At 46.8% G+C, this 27,740-nt stretch overlaps 2 protein-coding genes across 2 annotated transcripts in view; both read right to left on the reverse strand.

The window, feature by feature from the left end:
• trit1 (tRNA isopentenyltransferase 1) overlaps positions 1-4,453 on the reverse strand; it is a 34,585-nt gene extending 30,132 nt beyond the window's left edge. Inside the window, exon 1 of the mRNA XM_088932911.1 lies at positions 4,260-4,453. Within this exon, the coding sequence (XP_088789037.1) occupies positions 4,260-4,421 (162 nt within the window). The 5' untranslated portion in view covers positions 4,422-4,453. The remainder of the gene's footprint in view (positions 1-4,259) is intronic.
• Positions 4,454-7,093: 2,640 nt separating this feature from the next.
• myclb (MYCL proto-oncogene, bHLH transcription factor b) lies at positions 7,094-14,917 on the reverse strand. The gene is made up of 3 exons (XM_088931804.1): positions 14,382-14,917; positions 13,075-13,703; positions 7,094-9,861 (listed from the first exon to the last, which is right to left on the reverse strand). The coding sequence occupies exons 2-3, from the start codon at positions 13,652-13,654 to the stop codon at positions 9,302-9,304; spliced, it is 1,140 nt and encodes a 379-aa protein (XP_088787930.1). The 5' UTR covers positions 13,655-13,703; positions 14,382-14,917; the 3' UTR covers positions 7,094-9,301.
• Positions 14,918-27,740: the final 12,823 nt, after the last annotated feature.

Here is a 27,740-nt window from a genome sequence, read left to right on the forward strand (position 1 = left end):
TTAAAGACCTTTCAGTGACAATAAAATACACCACTAACATGCTGCAAGATATCTAAACCACTACCTGCTCGTTATTACCGATTAGCAACCCATTTTTCTTTGCCGATCACGAAAACACACGCTCTTCCACTCGTCTTGTTTCTCTTGTGTCCTTCTGTTAACTCCTCCAGCCCTGCCGAGCCCCAGCCTGGCTGCGGGACAAAGGGCAGGGGAAGGGGCTTTGATCCCTGATCTCCGCGCCGGAGGGAGCTGGGAACGGTGCAGAGCTGAGGGAGGGCAATGAGCTCACAACAGAGGCGGTGCAGCCAGAGACTCTTTCACACCCTCACGGGGTCGCGCACCAGCAATCATCCGGCACAAAACCCCCGCCTCTCGCTTCTCACCTTGACTGGACTGGACGGGCTGAAAACACAAAATAACCTGCGGAATTCGGATTTCCTTCCTTAGCTAAGAAAGGGGTTTGCAGTTCAGAGCTGTAAAACCTTTTGTCTTGGCTCAGCCTAGCCAAAACCTCTTCAGCTTGAAAGACTCGAGCAGTCTCTTTGTACTTCAGTCCACAGCTCCCGGTTCCACAGTCAGTTCCGGAAGTTCTGACTGAAAAGTAACAAGAAGTTTCCTGCTGCCTTTCCTTTCTGATGAATGCGCTCCTGATGAATTAAGGCACTGGGGATGCTAGATGTCTTTACCATGCGTGCACGGTGTGAGAACACCAAGTGAAAACAACACAGTCCTCTCTCACAAAGCCACCCACCTCTCTATATAACAGCCTCCAGCACAAACCCAGGGAAGAGCCATTTCTTTGGGGTCCCAGTTCTCCCTTCAGAGAAATAAGCACCCCAGACTCTTTAAGTTCACACTGGAGGCAAATACAAAAAAGAGATGGAAACTCTCTTTGCTGGGAGTCTGTTTCTTCTGTGTATTTATTTTCTAAGCAAATTTAAACATACTTGAGCTCCAAAGCCAACACGATCAGACTTGTCTAAGCTAATAAACCCTGGAATGACTCAAACTGCTACAGGACAGGAATTTTCTTTTCCACGTTCCACTGCAGACACACTACAGAGCAGAAAGAGGCCATTGATGCCCCGGTAGGTCCTGCTATCCCTATGTAGCATGCCACACGGCAAAATTCTTGTTCAGCAGAACAGAAATAATTCCTTTACTAAGTTACCGCCCATCACAAACACTGATCGCAGGTCCTTCAAGTCTTCTGCTCCTCAAACACTTAATCAAGAAGAGACAGTGAACTGGATCCAGACTCCCACAAAAGCTACTCAGCAGCAACAGGAATGCAGCTTCGGCCCGTAAACATTCCAGAAGGTCATTTGAGCGGACACAGAAAAGCCATGAATCCTGACTTTGAAGTCTGCAAACCTGGGGCAGCCAGGATTCCACAGATCAACCTCACGAAGTCACCTCTTTATCTTAATCTCGTTCAACAAAAGTACAGTATTTCCACTCCAAGATCAAGAAAAGCACTTCAAAGGTGAAATAAGGACACTTCTCCAGGTTCAGCACAACAACATTACGAATCAAGTTAAACTGAACATCATACACAGCTCAACACCCATTTATGCTGCTTATCCTCACAGACGGGTATTCCAGTTTTGCCTTCCAAATTCTGCCTGCTTTTGAAAGCACAAAGTCGGAGCAAAAACAGAGGCAGAATATATCCATACATGTATTAAAAACCACAAAAATGTTCCAAAAGGTGAAACTAGAATTAATTAAACTATAACTTAATTGCCTCTCATTCAATGTGAGCAAGACCTCAGTCACCACCCCACCATGGACAGGTGTCGACTGTTAAAAAGAATAAGCACATCAGCTTACTTGGTTCACAAAAAGCAATTTGACATTTGTACCGAGACCTCACGTGCTTTTAGGTGTCAATTTTAGGAAGCACCCTAAAATACCCCCACAGCAGTAAAGCAGAGCTGCATAAGGGAAAGAAAGAAAAGAATCACTGAAACTAAAACCAAGATCAGTAGCATTTCTATACCCAAAGGGTGGCAGAAGCATGGAACAAGCCACCCAGCTGTGCTGCTGAATCAGATACCATGGCTTCTTTCAGGAAATGGCTGGATGAGATATTAATTTACTAACAAACAGGCTCGACGGGCTGAATGGCCTCCTCTCGTTTTTTCATAATTTCCTATGAGTTGTGTTTGATTGTTTTGGTAAGTTTTTCCACAACATCTTAAGTCTGTTGCTCCTCCTTGGAGCTAATTCATCCAAGCGGTGCGGGGGCTCTGTGGCTAAGGAGCTGCTCCTGTGGCTGGAAGGTTGCAGGTTCGAATCCCGTGGCCGGCAGAGGAATCCTACTATGTTGAGCCCCTGAGCAAGGTCCTTAACCCCAACTGCTCCAGGGGTGCCATATAAATTGCCAGCAGCCATATCACTCTGCAACTCACCGCTGGCAGCCCACTGAAGCTCAGCAGGTGTGAGCCTGGGGAGACCTCCTGGGAAAAACTAAGGCTGCTGCTGGAAGAGGTGTTAGTGGGGCCAGCAGGGGGCGCTCACCCTGCGGTCCATGTGGGTCCTAATGCCCCATTATAGTGACGGGGACACTATACTGTAAAAAGGCGCTGTCCTTCGGATGAGATGTAAAACCGAAGTCCTGACTCTCTGAGGTCCTCTCTCATTAAATACTTGAAAAGAGTAGGGGTGTGACCCTGGCGTCCTGGCCAGGTTAAGCCTTACCAATCATGGCCTCCTAATAATCCCCATCTATGAATTGGCTTCATCACTCTGCTCTCCTCCAGCTGATGTGTGGTGAGCAATGGTGGTGGTGGAGGGGAGTCCCCATTACCTGTAAAGCGCTTTGAGTGGAGTGTCCAGAAAAGCACTAAGTGTAAGCAATTATTATTATATAAATTGGTGACCCTACACTCTGACCTGTCTGTGTGTCTCATGGAGAGCAAGCTGGGGTATGCGAAAAGACAAATTCCTTACGCAAGAAATTGTATCTGGCCAATAAAGTGATCTTATCTCTTATCTTATCTAAGCAGAGAGCTTCCTACTGCACAGTCAGAAGGTGACTGGTTTTCCTTCCACCTGATGCCTTAATTACCTGATTGAGCTAATCATCTGCTTAACTGGACAAATAGGAGCCTGTCCTTTTTCTGGAGAAGCTAGAGATTTAAAGAGGCCAGTGAGCCCTGCTGGACAGCAGCCCCTGAGTCCCGGGTTAGACCCAGGCTTGGTCAGCTGTTCTGGAGCTGCCACACGATCTGAACATGTGCCACCCTGCACTCTGCATTCCAGCATCCCTGTTCTGCTTGTAGTCCAGGGGTGTCAGACTGGTGTTTTCTGGGCTTTGTTCCGACTTGTGTCCTCCAATTAACAATCATCTATTTAATTGTAATTAATTTCTCAGATCTATCTAGGGTTTTTTTTAAAAGATCTTCTGCAATTGATGACTTAAACCATTCGCTTCATTTGAGGTAAAGTTACCTATACAACTCCCCAGAGCCCATTTCGACGTATTACACTCCTGCAGTTTGTTACATTATGAGACTAACTGTTTAAAACTCAGAGGACACTAGACCCTGCAGGAATTAAGATGGACAGCCCTGCTGCAGTCAGTAATGGGGAAGCCATCTCCTCATTTGACCAGAGGACACTAAAAGCTTTACGATTCCAGAAAGCAACATGTGCTCTGATACAGCCGTGGTTCGTGTTTATCATAACTTCACTTTTATATTCTGTAAAGCTAGAAAGAAAACGACCTTCTCCTGATAATTACAGATTAACTGTCCGTGTATCAACGCAATACTTTAAAAACAAAAACAAAAAAATAATTCGGATGTTCAAAGCACAAGAATGACGAGGCGTTTCTGCGCCTTTACTGACTTCTCGAAATATCACTGTAGTCTTGGACCCGAGTTTTACCCGAGCTTATGCTGTGAGCCATTTGGAATGAAAAACGCTCGATCATTTTAAGAAACTGTAGTTGCTGGTGCACATTTTACATTGGCGTATGATTATTAAGGTATTACATAAAGGAACAACAACCACAATAACAATACTTCATTATAAATGCTAAGCAAGAGATTAAAACGATGATCAACAGTACATAGAGCAACACAGCTGCTAAACTGTTCGCAGGTACTTAGTTTATTCCTGCGGGCGTCCTTCTGTCCCATGCGCCTCGTTGTGCGATGTAAGCCCCGGTTAGCTCAGCTAAGTGAGTCCCAGGCTTCTAGGCCTTCCCCGTTCTCACGCGTCGGGCAGGTCCGCTTGCGCTCATCGCTCACCTGCATCGAGTCGGCGCTGATGATTTCGCCCTGCATCCGCCGTCCGATCTCTATGGCCAGTTTGGACTTGCCGGTGCCGGTGGCCCCGAGAATCACAACCAGCGGAGGCACGACCCCCTTCCTCAGCGTGTTCTGCAGGGCGAGCGAGGCCGCGGCCATCATGACGGCTCCGGCAGCAAGCACGCGGAGCGAGGCGGAAGGAGACACGGGAGCTTCGGTACGGTTACTAGGCAACCAGGAAGCAGTTGCCGTGGAAATGGGGACGGTTGCCTCGGGAACTCGGGGGGGCCGGGGCATCGATTGATGTCTGGGAACAATGTCAGACGTCTATGAAAACGAAGCCCTTAAAAGGGACAGAAGGTCTTGAACCTTCAGCCAAGGTTGCAATTCGATAACTGTCAGCGCCGGTTCAATGCCAATAAATGAGTTTTCATTGATCTCCCCCTCCAAGAATGTAAATGTTAACCGTCAAGCCAGACAGCGCTCTGTGAGTCGTTAGCTATGTGCATAATGACTAGCCTAAGACTGGATTGCGTGATGCACGCCGTTCTCTTGGTTTTATCTCCAAACTGGGGTTCTGTACTTCCTGAATTCTGGTTCAGCCGTTACCAAATAAAAAATACAAATATAGAAGTAAAATAATTTTAACAGGACATATCCTTTGGGATATTCGTGTGTCAGCTGTAGATTTCGCCGTCGAATGGCGTTGGAAATAATGTCATTATTACAAGAACATGTCGTTCGATTTCGGAGCCGCCAGATATATTGCACACCCAGCTCTAACGTGTCAAACCGCGGAACGGCGTTTAACACCTTCGGAAAGGCAGGAGAAGCGAATAGCTCGGTTGCTATGGAAACTGACAGATCCGAGCCCTGGAACTGGAAGATGGTGTTGCCATGGCGAAGAGAGGCTACGATGCATCTCCGTGGAAACGGCCGCGCGGAAGAGAAAGGGCTGCCTGCCATCACCAGCTCACACACACCTGCCCACACAGGTGTTGCCGGAGAACACAGTGACTCCTCAACCCAAAACAACAATTCATTTTCATCTCACAAATCGGACCACTATCGTTACGTAACAGTAACTCTTGGACTGGTGTGTGGATTTAAATGTATATATATATATTTATCACAATATGGAATTTGTGAAATGTATTAGGCATCTCAAAGCACTAACCAGAAATTCACCCAGAAAGACACCACCACACCACAACCGCCACAGCCTGACTCACGAGTCTTGATTCTGATCATTTTATTCTCTTTGCATTAAAGTACTTTAGAAGGTGCCGTTATATGACACCTAAGATAAGTACTAAATCGATCAAATGATGGGTTCATGCCCCTCACAGGACTTTGTTTGTTTGACGCTTGGAGCAGACGTCACAGGATAGGGACACTAGTTGTTTTTTTTCCTCGCCATCTCCGGTGATTAATCTGCGCGATTTCTGTGTCCTTCGCCCCTGAGATGTTAATTACTGGCGAGGCATTCTGTTGCAGATCAGAGAAGCGGATGGTTACACAATAAACCAATGCTTTTGTCTCTCAGAAAGGAAAGAGAATCCATCCTGCTGGATGAGTAATTGCCTCTGGGCTCTTTAAGATTCACCTTCCAATATAACTTAATTTACACTAACTTTTTTAACTCACCTATTATTCTGATTTTTTTTTACTTAGAAAACTGTATATTTGTAGTACGTTTTGTTCAATATTCAAGCATGAATCTTGAATTACGTTTGTATAGCAAAGTGAGTCAGTTACCCAAATGCATCATAATAACAACAACTCCGATTTAGCAAATTTATAAATTCGCCTTACGACGTCTTGAGTGAACTTTAAACTCGAATTAAAACGATTAGTAAGGAAGACAGAGCACTTGTTGTCTTCCGAAAACGGAATTTCTGCAGACATCGTATCGAGCAGGCTAACAGAACATCGCTTCGAGGTATGTTCTAAAGACAATCCTACCTTGAAATGCTAGAAATATTTTTTAACCGGGACAGGACTTTTTTTCACCATCCCCTTCAGAGACTCCGAAAGGCCCTATTGAAGGGCCGAGCACTCCGAGACGAGAACAGGGTGTGGCAGATATGAACATAAACGCAACTGCCAGGTGAACTCCAGAGATCTGGATTGACAGCGATCTCCCACAGCAGCACATTGACAGATTGACAGCGATCTCCCACAGGCTGCTCACACGAGTACCGCTGCGGGCGTGACTGGCGTTTCTTTCTCCGCGCTTGTAGCTTTTGCTTTTGTCTGTCTTTTCGTCTGAAGATTATATTTCTGTGACCAAAGTTTTAGTGAAGGCAAAACTATTTTCTTTTTTAAAAAAAAACAAAGGGTATATAGCCTGTGTGTGCAGAAGAGGCAGACATGTCCTACTGTTGCAAAATGAGAACAGGTTAAAACACTTTCTTTCTCCTCCCTCAGCTGTTCACAGGGATCAAGCTCCCCGACATCATTGGGCTTGTGAAATACAACATCTGTTTCAGTGACAGGACAACCTTGGGGAATCCATTTTAAAAGATTAATGCTAGTCCCAGAGTCTTTTACCCCCATCAATTTTAGTGCTGATCAGTGTCTTTAAGACCGCTGCTGGGTGTTTTTAAATTTCAATTCTGAAACCATGTTACCTTTAACAAACGTTCTTCAAATCCAGACGCTGAGAGATGTCATTGCGTTTCAGATAGTTACAGCCACTTATCTGCATCAGGTTAAATGGCACACAGTTGTCACCTGTGCAAGCTGGGAAAATCCAGCAACCATATGTGGTTCTGTTCCACCCCCTACACACACACCACACACAGCACAAAAAAGGAGAGACAGAAAAATGATTTTTGTTTGATTTAATTCTTATTCTCATGAGGTACTGAACACAAAGTGCTAAACAGAACTGAGGTTCTATTCCATTCTAGAACCGAATCGGCATTCCAAATGAAACATAGGAACAAGTTGACAGCACGTATTAACGACAGACCGAAATCGGTGTAGATCAGTCATTCATAAAGCTATTTTTTCCCCAGATAATATAAAAGAGAAAGTGAGGTGGTATGTGCTGGACAATGCAACAGCAAAAAAAGCAAACAGCGTCTCAAATTCCAAAGGGAAGGAGTCTTACACCCACACAAAGGGAAGCCAATACCGATCCAAGGAGGAGCACAATAGGCCAGGAACAGAGAGGCTAAAAACCTAAGTGTCTTGACCTCTGTCACCATTCAGCTAAACTAGAAGACTGAATAGATCAGCTTTTCTAAAAAAAAAACTCAATTTCCATTGGTTGTTCAACGAGAGGACGGGGCTCTTTCACAGACAGGGCTACGGAGAACTTTTTTGTTCTCTCAGTGTAGATGGCATTTTAAAAAGTCTCAACCTTTAAAGGGTTTGCTTTAACGGACAAATTAATAAACCTTAATTGGTGCATACCAAGTTTTAATTCTGATTTACTTGTCATTTTTTTTTTCTGAACAGCAAATGGCTGATTCCAAATATAAAATCAGAGAGGCATCTGGTCTGGGCCTTTGTTCCCCAATGCATCCATCTTCTCCACAGCCAGTAATTAAATTGCGCCAGGAAGAAATCCATCTCCGATCCGCCACGCCTACTCGGATAAACATTCGTTTTTCTGTCCGCAGGTCCAAACGTTCTGCTGTGTTTAGTTTCCACAGAGCACCGCAGGACCGATTCCCCCGAGGGCAAGCTGAGAGAACTGACAGAAATCCCAGCACATACCACCTGTTACTCGTACAATTCATGACCTTAAAAAAAAAAACAAGTCTCCAGCTTTCACAAACGTAACGTTGTAGGAAAATATAGTATAAACTTTTGCTTTTCTTTTTTCCAGATACTGTATAGAAATCAACAACAACAAAAAAAAAGTACAGGCAGTGAGGACAGTATCGTAAAAGTGACGAGTGTAGTTAAAGTAAAGTACAGTAGTGTTATTTTATTTCATTTTATTATTTTTTAACAAAAATAGAAGCTCTGAAGTAAACCTTAGAGAGCCTGTTAGGTCAGCCCCAAGTCTGAGAACATTAGGAAAAAACCACTCAAATCAAATGAAAATAAAGAAATTTAAAGAAAGGTCCTTCAACATTTGATTTTGGCTCTTGAAGTAGAGTATTACTATTTACAGCAGATAAGAATCTATACAGCAGGATCATTCACAGCTATGTACAAAGTTTCAAGGACATATCAATGACTATTTACACTGCAAAGCTGAGTCAAACACTGTTCCACGGATGCAACAGTCAGGAAATGCTACTGTTGATCGCCGATTTACCTTGAATAAAATCAGAATTCGAAAGTGGGATGTGCATAAAACCAGCATGCGCTGCATGTGAGAAACACCCCCTGGGGATGCGACTTCCACTCAGGTCTCTGTCATCTCGCCATCGCGCCCCGCCGAGCATGTCCCACCCGTGGAGTCTCTCTTTGTTTTGGGATCGAGAAATCGAAGCGAAGAAGAAGGAGCTACTTAAAAAGCCAAATCGCACCCCCGATACAAGATGAGCATCGCAGGTGGGCTGAACTGTTAATTACACCTGCGTGTATTTCGCTACAGCACACACTCCCAGTTTCCCTTTCCAGCCAAAAAGCGATATCAGAAACGTCTTTTCCCGTCTCCGGTCACGTGTGTGTGTGTGTGTGTGTGTGTGGCGACGAAGCAGAAGGCTTCTTAACAGCATGCTAAACCGACAACGGAGACGCACCCCAGCCTCCCCACAGAGAGCCCGCCGGATCTCCCCCAGATGGATTTCAGCACCCCGTGCATGCGAGGATATACTCGGGAGATCCCCCCTAAAAAACAAACGTGGAATGGAAATAATGCAAACATCACCAGATACTACAATAATAGCAGAGCCACCACCCGCTCTCGCTGTTCGCTAAGGGTCCCGTTTCCGGAGGGGCGCTGCGATGGCGTGATTGAGCCGCGCCCCCCAGCACCCGGTCCCGCCGTTCCCCGTCTCTCCAGGCGACCGCCCTGTCGCCGGTCCGAGGCCACTCGATGTGCAAAGAGCGAGCGACAGGCGCCCCCGCCCCGTTTATGACCGCTTGAGGTCGGCCAGCTTCCTCAGCAGCTGCTGCTGCTGCGACTTGAGCTGCCTCCTCTCCTGGGCCTTGTGCTTGTCGCTGGAGTGCAGCAGCCGCAGGTACTCCGCGGCCTTGGTCAGGATGACCACCTTGGGGGTCTTGGGGCAGTCCACCAGGCCGGGGATCTCATCCCGCAGGGCCAGGAAGCGCGAGCGCAGGTCGTTGCGCCTCTTCCGCTCCAGGTAGTTGTGGGTCTTCCTCTTGTCCGTGTCCTCGGCGTCCGAGCTGGGCGGGCTGCTGGAGAGGGCCCGGGGGCTGTCCTGGGGCGGGCAGGCGGGCTCCTCGGGCGGGGGCCCCTGCCGGAGCCTCTTGGGCGGCGGCTCGAGCGCGGGCAGGCTGTCGGGCGAGGGCGCGGCGTAGTTGTGCTGCTGCTGGTGGATGGAGATGTGGAAGCGCTTCATGCAGGGGTCGTGGGGGTCGGCGCGCACCGTGATGGTCACCGGCTTGCGCCCGCTCGCCAGCTGCCGGTTCTGCTTGCTCTCCACCGTCACCACGTCGATCTCCTCGTCCTCTGCAACACAAAGCACGCGACACCGCGGTCAGCACAGAGCTGGGGCCCAGCCCAACCCCTTGGCTTCAGCGGCCTGGCCCGGTCGCCGTGCGTGTCCAAGCACGAGCGTGGAGTTAGTCCGCTTTTTATGAAACGCAATGAATTAACGGGAAATCCCACAAGTCCAAAACTCCTGCCCAGATTTTGTGCCCCCAGTGTGTAAATCCAGCTACAAACAGGACGTCCACCCTCTCCGTTTAATATCATCACTCCCACCTGAGTAAGATGATCCTGCAGATCTCAGCCTGCGTTACACCAGGGTGACCACAGGCAAGAGACGCCCGCCCGTGTGAAACAGCCCCCTGTCAGTCGCTGTCCAGGGACTGTGTCGTAGGACATCACTGTTAGACCCCAGCACCTCTAAATAAACCAACTCCGGCAGCACGATGACCACAACGTCCACAGTGGTTTTGTCCAGGCGAGAGAATTTTTTTCCCCACTCCTTCCCTCTTCTAAAGCGAGTTTCAGTCAGCTGAGGCCCATTCCCACCTCAGTTCCCTCTGCCAGATTCCACTTTCTACCGACTCTGCAAGCACACCTGCACAGGTAGCCCTGGGGCAGAAACACCCCCCCGAAAACTGCAAGCACCAGACAGGCTATTCCAGCAAAGAGCCCCTGCAGGTGCAGTCACGCACATCTCAAACCTCACACCTGAAGAAGGCTTCACAGCCTGAAACGTTGCGTTTTCTCTCTTCTCTTTTCAGCAAGGGAATAAACCCATTATGTCCCACATCAGCACACCTTCACACTCCATTTTAAAGAAACATTCTTTCCACTAAAGGCAGCAAAGTGTTTCCTGTCAAGCTCTTTTTCTACCCCGGCCATTAAGTGAATACACGCAGGCAGTAATTAAAGGATCTTCACTTTTGATTTGTTAATGTTTCTATCAGTGATGCAAAAAGCCTTTTTCTTTTAAATTAATTCATGGGGATTTTTTTTTAAACACGCAGCTCTCGCTGCCCTCCGCTGTGGAATTCTTTTGTTTCGATCACGCATTCTTCAAGCCACAAAGAAACGCGGTTCCGGGATCCCCGGAGCCCGAGGGGACGAGTCTGCGACGCCCAATCTGGTCCAGCGGTTTCTCGGGAAACGCGCGGTGGAATTCCGGCTTTTGTTCGGCGCCGATGGGGTTAATCTGAATGTGAAATGAGCGGAGCTCCTGGTGTGTGTGGGGGGGGGGGGGGGGGATTGGGGCTGGCGTGAGCAGGCGAGCACCGTTTTTGTTCAAAACCTGAATAGCTCCCTTCGCGCCGGCTGACGCGCCACTTTCACGGGCTATCAATCAGAAAGGAGCCACTGGCCCCGCCCAGGAGCTTTCCTGCTTCAATCACGGCCGGCCCTTTGAAAGAGGGCGAGCAGGAGCCGGCAAAGTAACCACCCAACGGGCATCGCATCCCCAACAAGGGGAGCTCGCTGCAAAGGTTCAATCACCCGAAATAACCGGAATTAAACCCAACCCCCACAGTATCTACAGGCAGCAGCCCGCGGCTTGGTTAACAGAAGGCTTTAAATCACGCCGTTTCTATAGCACCTGTAATTCACTGCCCAAGTTCCCTTTGTCTCCCTTCCTGAAGCAGTCACTACATTTAGGGAACCCCACGTTAAATCTTAAAACGTTCCAAAGCCACTGCAATAAAAATGCAAGATGCCACGTAACTTTTATTTCAGAAAAGAAATGATTTCGTTATATTAAAGTCAGGCAGCCAAGAATGTCGGTCACATTTAAAAAAAAAACACGGAATAGTGGATTTCAGTTAAAATAGCAGTTCACGTTCAGTCAATGGGCTATAAGGACCCCACGTGGTTCCTCCTGTGCGATTCCTGCCAGCCTCCGGTTCGCACCATTGTAGCCCCGCCTTCACCCTCACCCGATTGGCTGTCTCCACGTTCCAATCCTCGAATCTTGCGTTTCAATTGGCTGCCTATCTTGTCATCAAACCCACAGCCCCGCCCCGTCTGCTAAACAATCCTCTATTGTTGCGCCAGTTTATTATTGCTTGCTGAGAAGATGTCCTTGTATAGGGCGGCTCACAAATATGCAACAAGGCACAGAGCAAATGAAAAGGAACCGTCACACAGCAGGAAAAAAGGAAAGACACAAACGACAAGAAAAGCTGGATCATTTTAATAACGGCAGCGTAACAGGTGTTGCGATAAAGACCATCAAGGCGCAAAAAATATATATTTCAAAACCTCCGTAGCCTGCAGTTGGACCACAGCCACCTTCTGCTATCTAAAAACAAAAACACGCGGCTGTAGTCCCTGACCAAACGAGTAGAGCAGAACATTGCATAATCAAAAGAAACGCTGTGCATGATGCAATTATAATAATAATCACATTAATACTTTCGAAATGCACGTTAACAGCGCAAAACCACAATAAAAGATTGTTTATGTTTGCTTACGAAGTACAGGCATTCGGCGTGAGCGCGGCTTCAAGCTCAGACAGTTGAAGATGTTACACGGGCGGTCCTGTGTCTGAAGCAGCTCAATACTTTGTTTACACAGTGTGCCCCCAACCGAATCACAGTACTTATGCAACTTCCGTTTGCAGGCGTTGCACTAGTTTTTTTTTTCTTTTATGGGCTCTGCAAATGCTGGTTACTGTCCTGTTATCGTGTACCTGTACTCACTATCCAGCACGCCAGGTACAGCAATCACACAAAGCACACCAACAACAACTATTTCGTCACTCGCAGCCGCTGCTGAATCGTGTCGCGCGAGTCATGCCCGGGCTGTCGGGAGTGAGATTATCCTAAAGTTAGCGGACACCAGAGCCGTCTCTCCTCACGACCCAGAAACGCTCAGGCGGAGCTCATAACTGCAAAGCAACCCCGCATCACGCTAAAGCGGCAGTGAAAGTTGGGAGAGCGACCGGCGGGGTGGCAAAACCGCCCGGTCTGCGGCGCAGGCAGACGTCACACGCTCGCCTCCAATTGCAAAGAGTCCAATTTCAGCCTCGATCAACACAAACCGCAGTGGCGCGATGTTTTGTCCCTCATCTTGGCCCCACGTCCCCCGAGGCTGTGAGTGATGGGCTATGGGGCACCTCGCTGATCCCAGTTGACCCTCTGGGCAGTCGGAGCCGGCTGGCACCCCCCCCCCCACTCCCCCCGATATGTGCGGCGGCAACAACATTTAAAAAAGAGAAAACGTGAATGAAAGATGTCTTACCAGAGTCCGTGCGGGACTCGGATCCCGAATAAGCCTGTTTCTTGCAGGCCGGGTTGTAGGGGTAGGTCAGAACCGCTGCCGGGTCCACGCAGTCCGCCGGCGAGCTGCTCAGCACCGACGCGTCCTGGTGAGCGGGCTGGGCTCTGACGCCCCCGGCGGCGGGGTGTCCCGTGTGGCCCATTTTGGCCGGCGCCGACCCAGACAGCCGCTCGTTGACCACTTTCTCCAGGCGCTGGCTGGCCGAGAACCCACTCCACATGCAGTCCTGGATGATGATGGAGCTGAGGTTGCCCACGATCTCCGGGGCGCCGATCTTGCAGTGCCCCTCCTGCTCCTCGTCCTGCCCCAGGAACTGCGAGACCCACTCCAGCGTGTCGCCGGCCGTGGGCGCCGCGGACCGGGAGGGCGACATGGGCGGGGTGGGGACCAGCTCGAACTTCTTCCAGATGTCCTCGCTGGGCGCCGTGGACTTGTAAAAATCCTCCTTCAGGTCGTGGTCGTCGTAGAAATAGTGCTGGTAGCGATCGTATTCCATCTCACAGCTGTCATAACGCTGCGCGTTTGAATGGATCCCGGGCATTGGTGAGGGAGAGCGGCGGACAGAGTGGGGGCGACGCTTCTCCGGCGATCTAGGAGGAGGATAAAAAAAAAGAACCGCGGATGGAAAAAAAATATAAACTAAAAAAAATCATACGGGGGGGGACGCGGCCGGAGAGCATCGGCTTGCTTTTAAATAGCCGTCCACCGCCCTACATGTCCGAGGAAACCCTGAAGCCCGCAACGAGGCGTGGAAAAAAAAAAGGCGACACTACAAGTAGTAGCGATCTGAACTGAAGCGAACTCGTGAAACTATACAAAAATAACAAAGCGATCCCCCCCGGTGCCAAACTGTCCCTAACAAACCCACCCATGTCACCGGAGTATGCCAGGCAGCTACAGATCCACGGCGGTGCACGGCAGATTAGATGAGATTAGAGATTTTAATTACACTTACTAGCCATATCTAGGTTACAGGAACAGGGGGTAGAAATGTGGTGAAGGCGCAAGATGTCCGAGTAGTGTAAATAGCGTACGCATGCAGTTAGTGTAAATCTCCAGGTTTCGCAACGAATTACATAAGGCTGCACATTGCAATGCCCGGCGAAAGGTTTCTGTCTTAAATAAATGCACAACCGGACCCGACCCTGCTCGATTCCCTCTGCAATGAGTAACCAGCACGGATTTAGGAAAGTAATTTTACCGTCGATGTCATTCAGGGCAAACGCAGACCGCAGCGTGGGGCTTGAGACGTTTAAACCAACACTCACCGGCTTCGAGAAGCTGTTCCAAAGTGTTCAAAACCCCGAACAAAAGAAAAAAGTTAAAAAAAATAAAAACACGCGAGTTAAAAAAAAAACAAGTCACGGAGAACCAGATGGGTGATTATCTCAGCTCCTGCGGGCACTCGGACAAGTGTGAGAAAAATAAATCCGAAATTCTTCCTTAACGCTTCGGATAAGCGTTAAAAAAAGATCACCAAATCAAGTATATATATATTTTTTTTAAAGAATGCTTTCTTTTTTTTATCTTAGCAAATTATATTTGCATCAGGCGTCCACTTCCTGCAGGCAAAAAAACAAAAGTTTGGTATGTCTTTTTTCATTACATCTGATTTCACAGCCCCGTTTCTCAAACCGATTTTTTTTGTCTCTCCTTTTGCGCGTATGTGGTGCGACAGCTCCCCTCTGGAAAGTTAATCAGTCCTTTGCCCTAAAACTTGATGCATGAGCCTGGGTGGTGCTGTGCTCGGGGTGCACAGAGGTGGTCTGCGTGCAGGCAGCAGCTTGGGCGAGCTGTGAGCTGTGAAAAGGACTGCGGCGCTATATTAGCCGGGATCCGGGAAGGAGTAGGCCTGATTTGCATAAAAGGCGGGTGATAGGGTCTGTGACCACGCCTCTCTTAAAGCTACAGGACCGTGGTATCGCACGACCTGACCGGGCTGGTGAGAGATGGTGTCGCTTTGATGGTGTCCCGAAGCTATAAGTTTTACGCGCACATCTGTCTCGATGTTTACCAACAGTGTCCGCTCAGTTACAAACTGGGGAGGCTTGGGAGGCATCTGCGATGTCTGCTTTTGGAAGTCACGGCGACGTGTTAACCCGCTATTTCAAACCGATCAACTCAAAGTACTTTGCAAACTCCGAAGAGGCACATTTCACAACAACATTGGCTTAAATACGATTACGAAGATGACAAATCAGATGTGAACAAAATCTGGTAATGAAGTAGTCATTAAAGAATAAAGAATCACAAAAGTACAGTGCTGTACGGAAAGGGTGATAAGGATCTCAGATCCTCCAGCACCAGGCAGTGTTTTGCTTTTACATGCTAAACCCTCCATAAACAAAATCAAAACAACAACCAACAGTCACAGTCATCAATATTTTTGTGTTGTGGACAGACTTGGACAAGTGCCTTATTAGTACCTGTCTGCCGTTTACTGCTGTAGGCACAGCTTACGCCACTGATGGCTACAATTCCCAAGAAACACCTTAGATTTCCATCAGAAGAAGGTGCCAGTTAACTTTGAGATGTGTTTGCTGTTGGGCAGTACGTTAGAACCTTTCCTCAACAGGAGCTGTGATCCTCACACCACATGTTCTTTCAGAACAGATGCTCCTTTCAAAGTTTTCCTCCCCAACCTGCAGTATTTGCGTTCCTGGATTCTTCACCCTCTCCGATCCATAAATCCCGCTGGGAATCCGCATCCTCCAGGAGCTGAGGCAGAAGCCCAGCGCTGACCGCTCCTCAGCCCGTCTTCACGCAGTGCAGTCAGGCAGCACGGCTCACACAGAAAACTACAGCGACTGCTGACTTTGAAACAGCCTGCTGAGGCCTTGTTTAAGATTTTAACAGATGTGAGGATGTCAAATACCAATTATTCTTCCCGTGCTTGTAGGTTTTTGATGTTAACCATTATGGCCTTTACTGCATGAAATATATATCAGATGATATAAACAAGTCTTGCGTGAGAAACCGACTAATTTGTGTGCAAAATATAATAGAAAACTAGAAAGATATTGTGCTGTTCAAAGTGCACAACAGACCAACGGTTTCAGGAATCTGTGGTGGTCTCAGCCCAGAAGCTTCAATAGGGTTGACTGCAGTCCTCAATGGGAGAGTAACTGACCTGATCAGGTCTTTAGAATGCACAGTGAAACACAAAGCAAGCAATACCAGTGGCAGCAGGGAAGTGAATTTAAAACAGAGAACATTTTTACACAGAAGTTGGTGGGTGTCTGGAACAAGCTACCCGGCTACATTATCAAAGCTGGCGAAGAAATAGTTGAATGAGATCCGCTAGTAAATAAATGCTGAAATGTTCTTTTGGGAGAGGAAATTGTCGGTGAATCAGGGACACGTTTCTCACAAAATAATGTGAGATTTTGTGATGAAATATTAATGATGATACAGTCTGATATGGTTCTTACAGGGCTTAAAGGCAACCTTGTTGTTAATTTTCCATATTGATTTTCTGTAATATCAAAACATTACCAATCATGAAATTCTTTTTATTATAACACTAAAGGCTATGCCAATGTGATGGGATTGGCTGAAACAATTCCATAGACTATAATATCCCTACTTTTTGTGGTTTAACATAAAGAGAATCAAAGCAATTCTCAGCTGTCTTCATTACCAGGGATGATAGGTACAGCACATCTATAACAAAGGGTCTTGTAAGGCACATCTATAACAAAGGGACCTGAGGATTTGTAGTGTTTGTGTGCTGACAGCGTTAATCAAGAAACATCTGCCCTAACAGCTGTTTACTGAGGGACTCGTCTGGATTTAAACTAAACAGAAACAAAGGTTAAATGGATCTGTAATGGAAAGGTGCTCCAGAAAAACAAAAGGGGAAAAAAATGATACCCTGAAGGGATTTCAAATTCCAAGACACTCCTTCCATAACATCTATCACAAGCAAACCACACCTCTTTACTTTCCTGATCAAGAACGAATACTATAATCCACTTAGCGTTGACCTGTGAAGGAAACAACTCGTGAAAGGCAGGGCAGAACAGCACAAAAGAGAAATAGGGATGTAAAGATACTCTCAGAGGCAAAGCATGAGATAAACTCAATTTGAAAAAAAGGAAACAAAGTCACAACTTTTTAATTGAAGTAAATGACACCAGTTGTGTTCATGACATTGGCGGTGTGGATGCTGGGCTAATCTGGCCGTCCCTGGACTTTCCACTGCCCGTGCCCCAAAAGATTTGCACATTTCACATTCCCTCCGTGCTTCCGAAAATCATTGCCTAGCACTTCGCTAGCAATTAGCACCTCATTCCTGAAAACCGTTCCAGGATCTGGGGAGCTGGGAAAGGTCGATGCAAGCTACTGATGGAGCCGAACTCCTGCAGAGGAAGAGTTAACAGAGGGCTGTGCATGCTGACCCCTGCAGAAACAAGTGTAGCAGTTGTTAACACCTTCGACGGGGGCTGACCTGTCTGTCCCCTTTCTGATTCTGGGGCGCATGATTGCCCAGCCAGCACCTGTGGTGATGAGCTCACTGGCACCCTTCCCCCACTCCAAAGTTGCACTCCCCTTAATTGAATATTTCAAGCTGTGGTGTCCCCATGACCGTGAACAGACGCATCCTTAATAATATAATCAATTTGTGCTCTACATCTGTTTTGATACACATCGCTGAGCTCAAGACAGTCTTCCCCACTGTGGCATTTATTAACCCCACAAATGGAACTTAAATGAGAGGCTTTACTGTCAATTTTGTGCTGTTATATCTGTCAATTAACACTGTACAGAATTGCAAAAACTACTGCATGTACATCTCTTATTTTGTTTGTCGGGAATAATAAATCCGTACAGAGCATCAATGCAGCATTACTTATAGTAGCAATTATGATAGCTGTTATTATGAATAGAGCTGGTATAACAGATGTCAATAATGGTAGTATAAGAATAAATAGTTGTACTAGTCATAGCTGCAGTAATAGTGTAGATTTGGCTCCTCAAGAGGAGCTTCTTCAATTGAAGTTGTAGTTTTTGGGAGCATTTTTTCTAACATTTCCAAAGCAAAGCACGGATTCCTTTCTGTCCAGTGTGTTTCTGGGCTCCTGTTCCAGTCGAGTCCCACAAAGGGAAATCTGGGTAATCTAATTATCATTAGAAACTCACCAAGAAAAAAGCGATCACAAGTGGACACAAGACATGGGTTACCCTGCCCGGGCCAGTTGCCTTTGTTTTTCCAGGCCTTTATTGGCTGGAGTTTGAATGTGTCCTGGCCAATCACAGCTTGTGCCTGGCCGGCATCAGCCAATGGTCAATCAGTAAGACCCCGTCCATTCACTGGGACCCTTCCATTGTGTTTGCAAGCATGCTTTGAGCTGCACTACCGTCTGTTCCACTCATTAAACAAGAGAGTGGATGGAACCACACAGTGGGTAATTGTCCTGCCCTCATGGGTCGTTAATTGTGAGGGGCCTGCAAACAGGAAGGAGATCGATACATCTACAATATAGCTCCACAGAGCTGTGAGCCTCTTAAAACACACCTCAATTTCGATTTCATCAAAGGTTTTCTTGCGGTGCCTCATCTGGAGTGTCATGGTAAATATTTAATAGTTCCCTTTGCGCTCGCTAAACCAAATGAATTAGGAATGGTAAAATTATAGAATAGGAATTCCTAGCTTTATTAAAGCTTAATGAAGTACGGAAAACCAAATGAGCTGCACGGGCTTGTTTGTAACCTCACTTGTTATGTTCTTGCCGTTGTGCATTGATTATGACATTGCACAACTGCATGTTATTTATTCAACTGTAAACTAAGAGGGAAAAAGTAGAAATAATGTGTAATGTTATGCTGGTCATTTTTTAACAAACACAGTTCTTCTGCCCCAGTTGGTTTGTGTTATAGCACACTTAACAATTCACAAATCTCTGAGTTTTTTTGCTGCCTTGGATTAAAGGAAAAAGTTGTTTGCAGCACGTATAGGGTAACTATCCATTTGCGTTGTGCCTTCTGTCGCCTGTGCTCAGACCAAAACAACAATCCAACACTGAATTTTTGCAATGTTCTGCAGTGGGAATGGCAGACAGCAGTTAGTCATGTTCTGACTGTTTCTGTTACATTTCCTGGAAAATAATTCCAGTAAGTTTAAGGCTTCAGCTTGTGGTACAGAGTGTACTTGTTGCTTGCTGCCGCTTGGCATCAATTTGAGTGAGTGTGTGTGAGGTTCAGGGAAGGTTAGGTAATAATCTTATGTCTCTGTCCTGGCACAGGCTCCTAATGGGAATACTTCAAATTTTTATGATGAAAGACGGATGTATATGGGCAGAAATGCTTTTCTCGGGGTGATAAGAGTGGATGTTTTCTTGAACAGACCAGGGGTAAAAAAATGATTTTTCCTTCAAGGCAGCCATTCGGTTCAGATGTGAGATGCCCGAGTTCCTTGCTGTTATTTGTTCTCCGTGTTAGGTCTCTTTGGCCGCTCCGGTGCAGGCTGTGTTTTCAGTGGCAGTTTGAAGGGAACAGCCATTCCTCCTAATGAAACCTTCGCCTTTGTGTGGAAGAAGCCGCTCTTCTTCCTGAGGTAATGGCACTTGCTAACAAACAGGGGAGGGGAGGCTGGCACACAGGCAGAGAGGGAGAAAAGAGAGGCTTGGAGAGGCTCTTGTTGTAAGTGCACATTGAGCCCGTAATTAGGGAGAAAACACAGGCAGGCTCTGCTGCACCTACCACACAAAGAAGAACTTTAATGTTACCTTCCTCGTGTTGCCCTGTGAGCTTGGAGAACAAAAACATGTGTTGCACCATCATCACTGCCTTCATCCTCATCCTCATCATCGGCATTAGAGACAGAGCCCTGCAAATCAGAAACTGACCTTCATCTGCCAACAAGTAGCCATCCTCTTCACCGTGACATCATTACATAATCCATTGTTAATCATTGCCATTGTTCAGTTCTGTGTTTCTTTAATTACTCGAGTAATTGATTAAAGCCCTAAATCGCATGGACACAGACCTGAAGATTTAGAAAAGGTTGCAGGTCTCCTTTTGAAGAGTTTAAAAAAAGTGACAATTCTCACCTGGTGCTGTAGAGCTGCTGCTTGGAGGCTTTTAAAATAGCGACCTCTTGTGGGAAGATATGGAACAGAGCAAAAAACCCTTCTTTTTGTTTGGCTAAAGCCCAACCTACAGCATAGAACAACATAGAAATTGAACAAAATAGCAAAACAAAAAATGTAAGAATCCAATCCTCCAGGTACAGTATGGTAAAAAGAAATTAAATTAATGGAATGATAATGTAAACTCTAAATCTCTAAAATAAATCTCTAAAACCTTTGACACAATGTGTCTTTGTTTTGCAGTATTTCAGGGTTTAATGTAGTGCTTTTACGCTGCAATTTTGGATAGTAATGACAGACTGTGCAAAGAGCTAAAACACATTGATTGCAAAAAAGTTAAACTGTTATAAATCAGTCTATTGATCCAACCACCAATAAATCAATCATTTAGTCAGTGAATCAATCTTCTGACCCCTGTCTTGAGCTAAACTAGCTGGTTGTTGAAAATGAGCTCAATCAATGTGTTGTTGCCCTTCCCCCAGACATTTGGCTGAACATACAAATGCTTAGTTGTTCATGAAGCCTCCACAATTTCTGTTGCAGCCGACTAGCATGAATGGGGTGTGATCTGTGTTTCTCCGTGCTGCTTTGTGCTTGTGAGTACCAGTGCGAACACCAGGCTTCTGTTACACAGATCAGTTGCTGATATTTGCTGTGTTACCAAAGGCTTTACTCTGGGTAATATGCATGTTTCCACTAATTAAGATTGTTTTCAGTGTGCTTATTTCTTAGTCTTCCCAGTCTTACCGCGCTTTATAACCTTTCTACACTGCACCTGTTAATCATAGTCGGCGTTTATCAGATCACTGAGGTGCATCAATTCTGAACGTCTTCTGGGATAGTTCACAGCAGCCTGCTCCGGCAGGAAAGGCAGTGGAAGGTGTGGTTAACCATAAGGAAAGCTTATGATAGAAAGTGGGACACACTCATGCTTTCATAAGGGAAGAGAGATGTGGTGACTCACGGGCCAGTATCACGGATTGTGCAGCAGAAAGTGCTGTAAACAGCTCCTGCCCTGCAGGCGGCTCTTCCCCATGGAGCCCTTTTATCCTCTGCTGCCGAACTACGAGCATCTGTCGCCTCTGCAGTCCCTGTCCGAGTCGTCCTGCCTCTCGAGGGCACCAGCCACCCTGCTTTTGCGAGTGAGTTCCTGTGCATCTGCTCCCAATCCGCACAGCCTCGGCGGGCCCAACCATCCTTCATACATCCGTCCCTTACCTGGGCTGCAGTAACAGACTCGTGATCCCGCCGGTCACTGGACTCTCTGAGCACTGAGCTGCATGTTATTACTGGAAGGTAGATTGGCCTTCACACAGAAGTGCTTTGGAATGGCTTCATTAGCAATTCGTTCTGCATTTACACAGAGTCCTTTGCAGAGTGCACTGAGCACTGAGACGCTGCCGGGAAGTGCTCGCTCCTTAGGTGATCGAAAATGTAATGATACACAAAATAGGCTTCACTGTACAGTTACCTGCAAGGGAGCCTGTGAGTGCATGACCCCTAGTGGTCTCTTTCCCATTGCTCACAGGGACACAAGAGGCTGTGATGGGGGACAGGGGCTCTTTGGTTCACTTGCTCATTTGGTTGTTAGTAGATAATCGATCCCTGAAGCTCATGCATCCGACGCCTGAAAGGAGATCAACACAGATCCACAGAGCAGGGCATTACATTAAATAATTTAACCGTGGATCATGCATGGGTGTAATCATTTTCCAGGACACAGAGAATCACTGCAGCACAGCCCAGTTCTGACTCATCACATAACAAGATCCGCCCAAGTCTTTAACTTGTTTTTTTTTCCCTTCCTTTTTAATCCCAGACACGAGGAATGACAGGAAAACGTCTCCGCTGGGAGCTGTCACAGTCCTCTGCCTTTCACCAGCGCCAGACTTCAAAACCCAACTTTTAATAATACATTTTCAGCCTCCCCCCCACCCCCTCCACACACCTCTGTGTTGCAGCACACTAAAAAGTGCAGCCGGCAGAGTGGCTGTAAATAATGCATGAGGAGGCGTTTGTAGGTTAATGTATGGAGAGCGCAGTGGGAAGGAGGCCTGCCAGCCCCTGGGGCTCCACAGCCACTGCTAGTGCCTGGATGGATACAGGGCTGGACTGTGGGGCAGAGAGAACAGCCAGGGTAACACTGTAATTAGAACTGGAACTGGAAACTATTTTTACTCTTAAAAAAATACGTAGATGTGAAAAACCGCCATGGGGACATGGAGTTGTGGTTAGTGCTGTTAAGTCATGGCTCTTGGGCCCCGGGTTTGAGTCCAGCCTGGGGTACCTTCTGTGTGGAGTTTGCATGTTCTCGCCAATGCTCGCATGGGTTCTCGCCAGGTGCCTCCAGAAGACATGCTGTCTCTAAATTGTCCTTGTGTTTGTGCCCTGTGACAGGCTGGCATTCAGCACAGGGTGTGTTTCTGTCTTGCACCCTTTGCTTCTGGGATTGCTTCCAGGTTACTGTAACCCTTCTCTCTGTTAATGGATGGGTGGGGATGAGTGCTGCACAACACTGTACAAAATGTGTACACAAACATCAAAAGACATATAGAGACATGCCTTCACGCATGTATTGTGTATTTAGTAAAGACACGATGCATGTGTCATTTATAGTACCTTTTCTGCAGTGATAGTGTATAAACCTGTAGTCCAAAACTGTATATGATTCCAGTATCACAATCCTGCAGTCTACAGACACTGTGTGGAGAAGCACAGAATTGGGGGTAAGGGGGCCAGTGAAGGGGACAAAGAGGAAGAGAAGGGTGAGAAAGAATAAGGAAGGATCTTGAGGAGAGATGTGGAGAGAAAGATTTACAAAAACCAAGGAAGCGAAAGAATGAAGAGAGAAACGGAGGGGGGCATTGCAGATAGGTGATGACGCGTGGGTATCGTAATTGAGACAACCCCTTCTTCACTGGAGTCTTTTCCAAAGCAAACCAAGAGTCAGAGAATCATATGATGAGCACTGTCTTTTTAATTGAAGCAATCCTGTCTTTGATGACGCAGTCTGTGGGTAAGACACAGGGGCCGGGGGGGGCAGGCGGGGCTTCGCTGTAGGAGAAACAATCTACTTTGCATCTTAATGAGTGTTAATTGTGCGCAAAGCACCAGGTGGTCAGAGCTGCCATTCCAGTCACAGATCTGATAAGTAATCCTCTGAATAAATACAAAAGCCCCAGCCAGGTAGAGTGTTTTACAGGCCCTCTCCATTCTCATGCAGTGCCAGTCTTATGCAGTAATTTGGAATTTGGAACTCTATCCGGTGAAGTGTAACTCATCGCCTCTCATGTCAACCTGCCTGTTCCCTGCTAATGGACACTCTCGTCCAGACTTCTTTCAGAAGCTTAAAAGGTAGAATTAAAATTGAGGGAATTTGTGTTAAGATTGGGCAAGGCATTCACAAGAAGTTTTGCTGGCTACAATTACGTGCAGTTTAAAATGGCATTGCAGCTTTAGAATCTGTTGGATGTATTTCTAAGCTGTAAAGGAATGTCTTACACTGATGGAAATCGAATCTTTTTAATCTTATACAGAGCAGACTATGTATGAGAGGACCTGCATTCAAAATCATTAAAATCACTGACAGAGTCCACCCAGTGAATGTTTTCAGAGTCTAATGTAAAACACAAACCGTAAATAGGAGCTAAGGGGAAGTACATTTAAAACCAGGAAAGAAGGCACTTTTTGCACAAAGGGCTGTGAAAAGCAGCATGTCTGTGCAATATCCAGGTTAAGGAAAGCTCTGCACATCCCTACATGTGTGCTATGTACAGATCATGAAATTGCTCTGCAAATCTGTCCCAAAATCTGGAATGGAGCCTAGTTATGGAAACCCAGAGCTGGCCTGCTTGTCCCAGACACCCCATAGCTCCTCCTGCACAAGATGTGGCGTCACTTTCCAGCACTAAACGCACCTTCTCTCCATTTCACTTGTGCCCATGCATCCCTGATTTGCTGCTGATCACCCCACAACATGCTCTGTTCAAGACTAAAGACATCCAGTTTCTTTCAACTGTCTGTGAGTGAAATGGGAGGCTAGTTGTTTTGGCTGTTCTCCTTTAACATACCCCCCCCTTAAAATAGCAAAAATCAGTGTTTGCGGTGTCAGTTTTAGGTGACATTTGTGATCTCTATCATTGAAGTGTTTGAATCTGTATCCTGGCAGGTCTCTGTAGAAATGAGATAAAAATCACAAATTTAATGACCAATGATAAAGAATCAAATAGTTTATGCATCAGATTAGAAACCCACTTTAATGATTAGACATGTTTGTGCTTTTACATGTGTAATCTATTTGTCTGCAGACAGCACACTCTCTAAGAGAGAAAATCAAACACTTCCAATACATTTAGATCACTTTGAATAAGATTCCTGCTCCGATTCTTGCACAGCTGATTTTATGCTGAGAGCAGCGCAGGAATATTCATTAGTCTGAGAAGGAATGAAAGCGCTGAGGCCCTCCCCCCACACCCAGTGGAGCTCCTAAAATAGTTGTCCTTTTTAATTGTATTGCGCGCACAACAATGCCAACACCAACAATGGCTCCTTTCAAGAGATTATTCTTCTGGTCAACTCAGGCTTAGCTTCAATTGCCTTCAATTGTCCAGGGAGAATATGTTTGTGAAACAGTGGGGGTGACAGATGCACCTTTGGAGAGAAGTCAAGCATCACATATTAACACCCACTCCGTCATCCAAACCCCTCCTGGGCACCCATTGAGGACACAGGGGTGAAGAGCAGCATCACTGCAGGAATTCGAGCCATTCAGAGAATCTCCTTCATCAATGAAGACTGCCCCCCCCCCGCCATTCTCCCACACCACATACACCCCCCTCAAGGGATAATCTGAAACAGATTTACCTCTGGGGTGCCTCCAATTACGTCCTTTTTAAAAGAGATGTATTAACTGTATTGAAATGCGTGAGCCTGCCTTTTGTCCCAACATCAAGAAGCCACTGTCCTCTAAGATACTGCAGGAACAAAAAACGCAGGCCCAGTCTGGATGGTTTTCTCTTTGCAGCAGCAAACAGCTGCCTCAGTTCTCCTGAAGAGCCGGACACTGGCACTGGAGGCAGCGAGTGCATCACGCCAGGTTTCAACAACGGCAGGAGTCCGGGAGGGCAGGGGCAGCCACCGCAGCAGAAATAACAAGACACAGCAAAATATGACACAACGAGTCAGAGCAGCCACATGTGAAGAGTTCACACACAGGCTTCAGCTCGGCTCAAATTGTCTTCCACGATGAGTAACCGGCCATTTCAAATATCACGAAGAATTCCTCTTCCATTTTCAGCTGTAGTACCAGTAGTACCAGTCTTGCCTTCCCATGTATTAATATAGCATGAACGCTCTACTAGTCCCCTTAACAGATGGTCTCCATCTTCACGACCCTCTCTCTCTGGATGCCTTAGTGATCTTGCATCTTTAAACCCCTGGTTAATGAATTGTGTGTGAGATCCAAGTTCCTGGCAGCGGAGGCGAAGTCTGGCAAAGACGGGTACGGTCCTCAGCTTTTACCCGTCAGCCTCGACTTGCCACACAGTGATAGCCAGACCGCCCAGCTGACGCCCAGTCCCAGTGTCTCAGGGTGGCAAGAGGCACGATCCTGCAGAATCAAGCAGAGCACCTGAGCGTTAATGTAGACGAGACTACTGGAGATCACGTTTCTTCAGGGGAGAAGAGGCCAACTGACACACGCATTTAAGATCCCCAAAGGTGCTGACGAAATCAACCCTTCAGCTTGCTTCAGAACGAACAGTGAAAAATTAGCCAGAGGACACCAGTAGAAATCACGTGAAGACGAAGTCCTTCGGATGAGACGTAAAACCGAGGTCCTGACTCTCTGTGGTCATTAAAAATCCTGGGGTGTTGCTCGAAAAGAGTAGGGGTGTAACCCCGGTGTCCTGGCCAAATTCTTCCCCTGGCCTTTACCAGTCATGGCCTCCTCATAACCCCCATCTCTGAACTGGCGTTATCACTCTGTTCTCCTCCCCACTGAGAGCTTGTGTGTGGGGAGCGTTCTGGTGCATCATCCAGGTGGGGCTGCACACTGGTGGGGGTGGAGGGGAGTCTCCATTACCTGTAAAGTGCTTTGAGAGGAGTGTCCGGAAAAGCACTATATAAGTATAAGCAATTATTATTAATCAAATGCGCTTTGGGAGGGCACTATACAAAATTCATCGCACTTTAATTCAGACCTCACGAGTGAGACATCAGCACACATCCTGTACTACATGCCTGAGACTTTGCTTCCTTGACACCAGCAGTGGATGGATTCAGAAGAAAGTACTAGATGCTGTACATGCAAACTCAGCACTGAGGTTAATGGTTGCTCAAGATTTGTCTAGGAGTGGCACGAATGCTGAGTGCACTTCGCTTCATCCCTGACAGGCTGTCGGCTGTGACTTCCGTGTTGCAACAGTGCTGTGACTTCTCCTGGATCAGTGGCGACTTCTCCGAGCCATGAGACCTGTCGGTTCCATGATTGATCGGGCACAGGCCCCCTTCCTCCCTGCCTGTGTGGATGTCCTCTGGTAATCGTTTGTCAATCCATCAAGCAGGCAGGAGTGCCATTTGTCACCAATGCGCTGACAACAGCACAGCTCGGCCTCTCTGGGAAAAAAAAAAGACTCCTTCTGTTCTCTGCAAATTGCGTTTTGATTTTTGTAAACAGTCATTAAAGCCACTTGAAATACTGCTGAGCAAGAGTTATTTCGGACAAACAACTAATCATCTTGTCAACAATGTGGACTTTCAGTGGATCACAGACTTTAGTTAAGAGTGTTTATTTGGGAAAACAAAAAATGTCAATGTTTTTCATAAAGTTCTTTTTTTCTTTGTGTAAGATATATTAGTAGCTTTCTCGGCTTACATCTTCGACAAATACAAAAGTGTGCACGACTGCTCAAAAACAGCAAGGGAAACGAAATCCCAGAATGTCCAGTTTCGCACAGGGTCCTGTAGGCTACACTCAGAAATGCCTTGCAGGACTCCTTTCACAGGAAGGATAAAGGAATTCTGAAGGTTTCTGCAGGATTTGTGCAGGAAACCTCACAAAATTTGATTCAAACCAGCCTTTTCTCTCCATGTCCTGTGGGTGAACTGTTGTCCCCCTCCTCTCCAAACTGCTCCAGAGCGGCGGGGTCCTGGCTTAATTGTGAGCACCTGGGGGTCTCCTTTCATCTCCCGGCAGAGCTCTGCCAGAGCTGACTAAATTGTTGTATTGTAGTGGAAAGTGAGCAGTCGCAGTGTCCGTCAGGTCTCAAAATTAAATAGACGGAAAGAGGGCGCGTTTCTCTTTCCCGGTAAAGAGGATGTTCCTAATGCAGGCTACGCCTGTCAGGGAGCCCCGCTCCCCGAATGTGTTATCAAAGCCTTCCAAAAGTTCGCCGTGTGCCGTGTTTCTGTAAACAAGTTGTGAAATGACTGCCTAATTCATCAGGGTTAAAAAGGATTGCGGCATGAAGTCACCTACACTTTCTATTTCTTTCAAATACTATTGTGTAGGCCTATTGTGTGATGATACAACTTGTA

The sequence above is a fragment of the Atractosteus spatula genome, chromosome 14, assembly GCF_055471065.1.
Source record: "Atractosteus spatula isolate fAtrSpa1 chromosome 14, fAtrSpa1.hap1, whole genome shotgun sequence".
In the NCBI taxonomy this organism is placed as follows: Eukaryota; Metazoa; Chordata; class Actinopteri; order Semionotiformes; family Lepisosteidae; genus Atractosteus; species Atractosteus spatula.

Coding starts and splice junctions, on each gene's coding strand:
- myclb (XM_088931804.1), bottom strand. CDS start 13,654: ATGCCCGGGATCCATTCAAACGCGCAGCGTTATGACAGCTGTGAGATG. Junction 9,862..13,074: donor CGAGTCCCGCACGGACTCTG/GTAAGACATCTT, acceptor TTTGTGTTGCAG/AGGACGAGGAGATCGACGTG.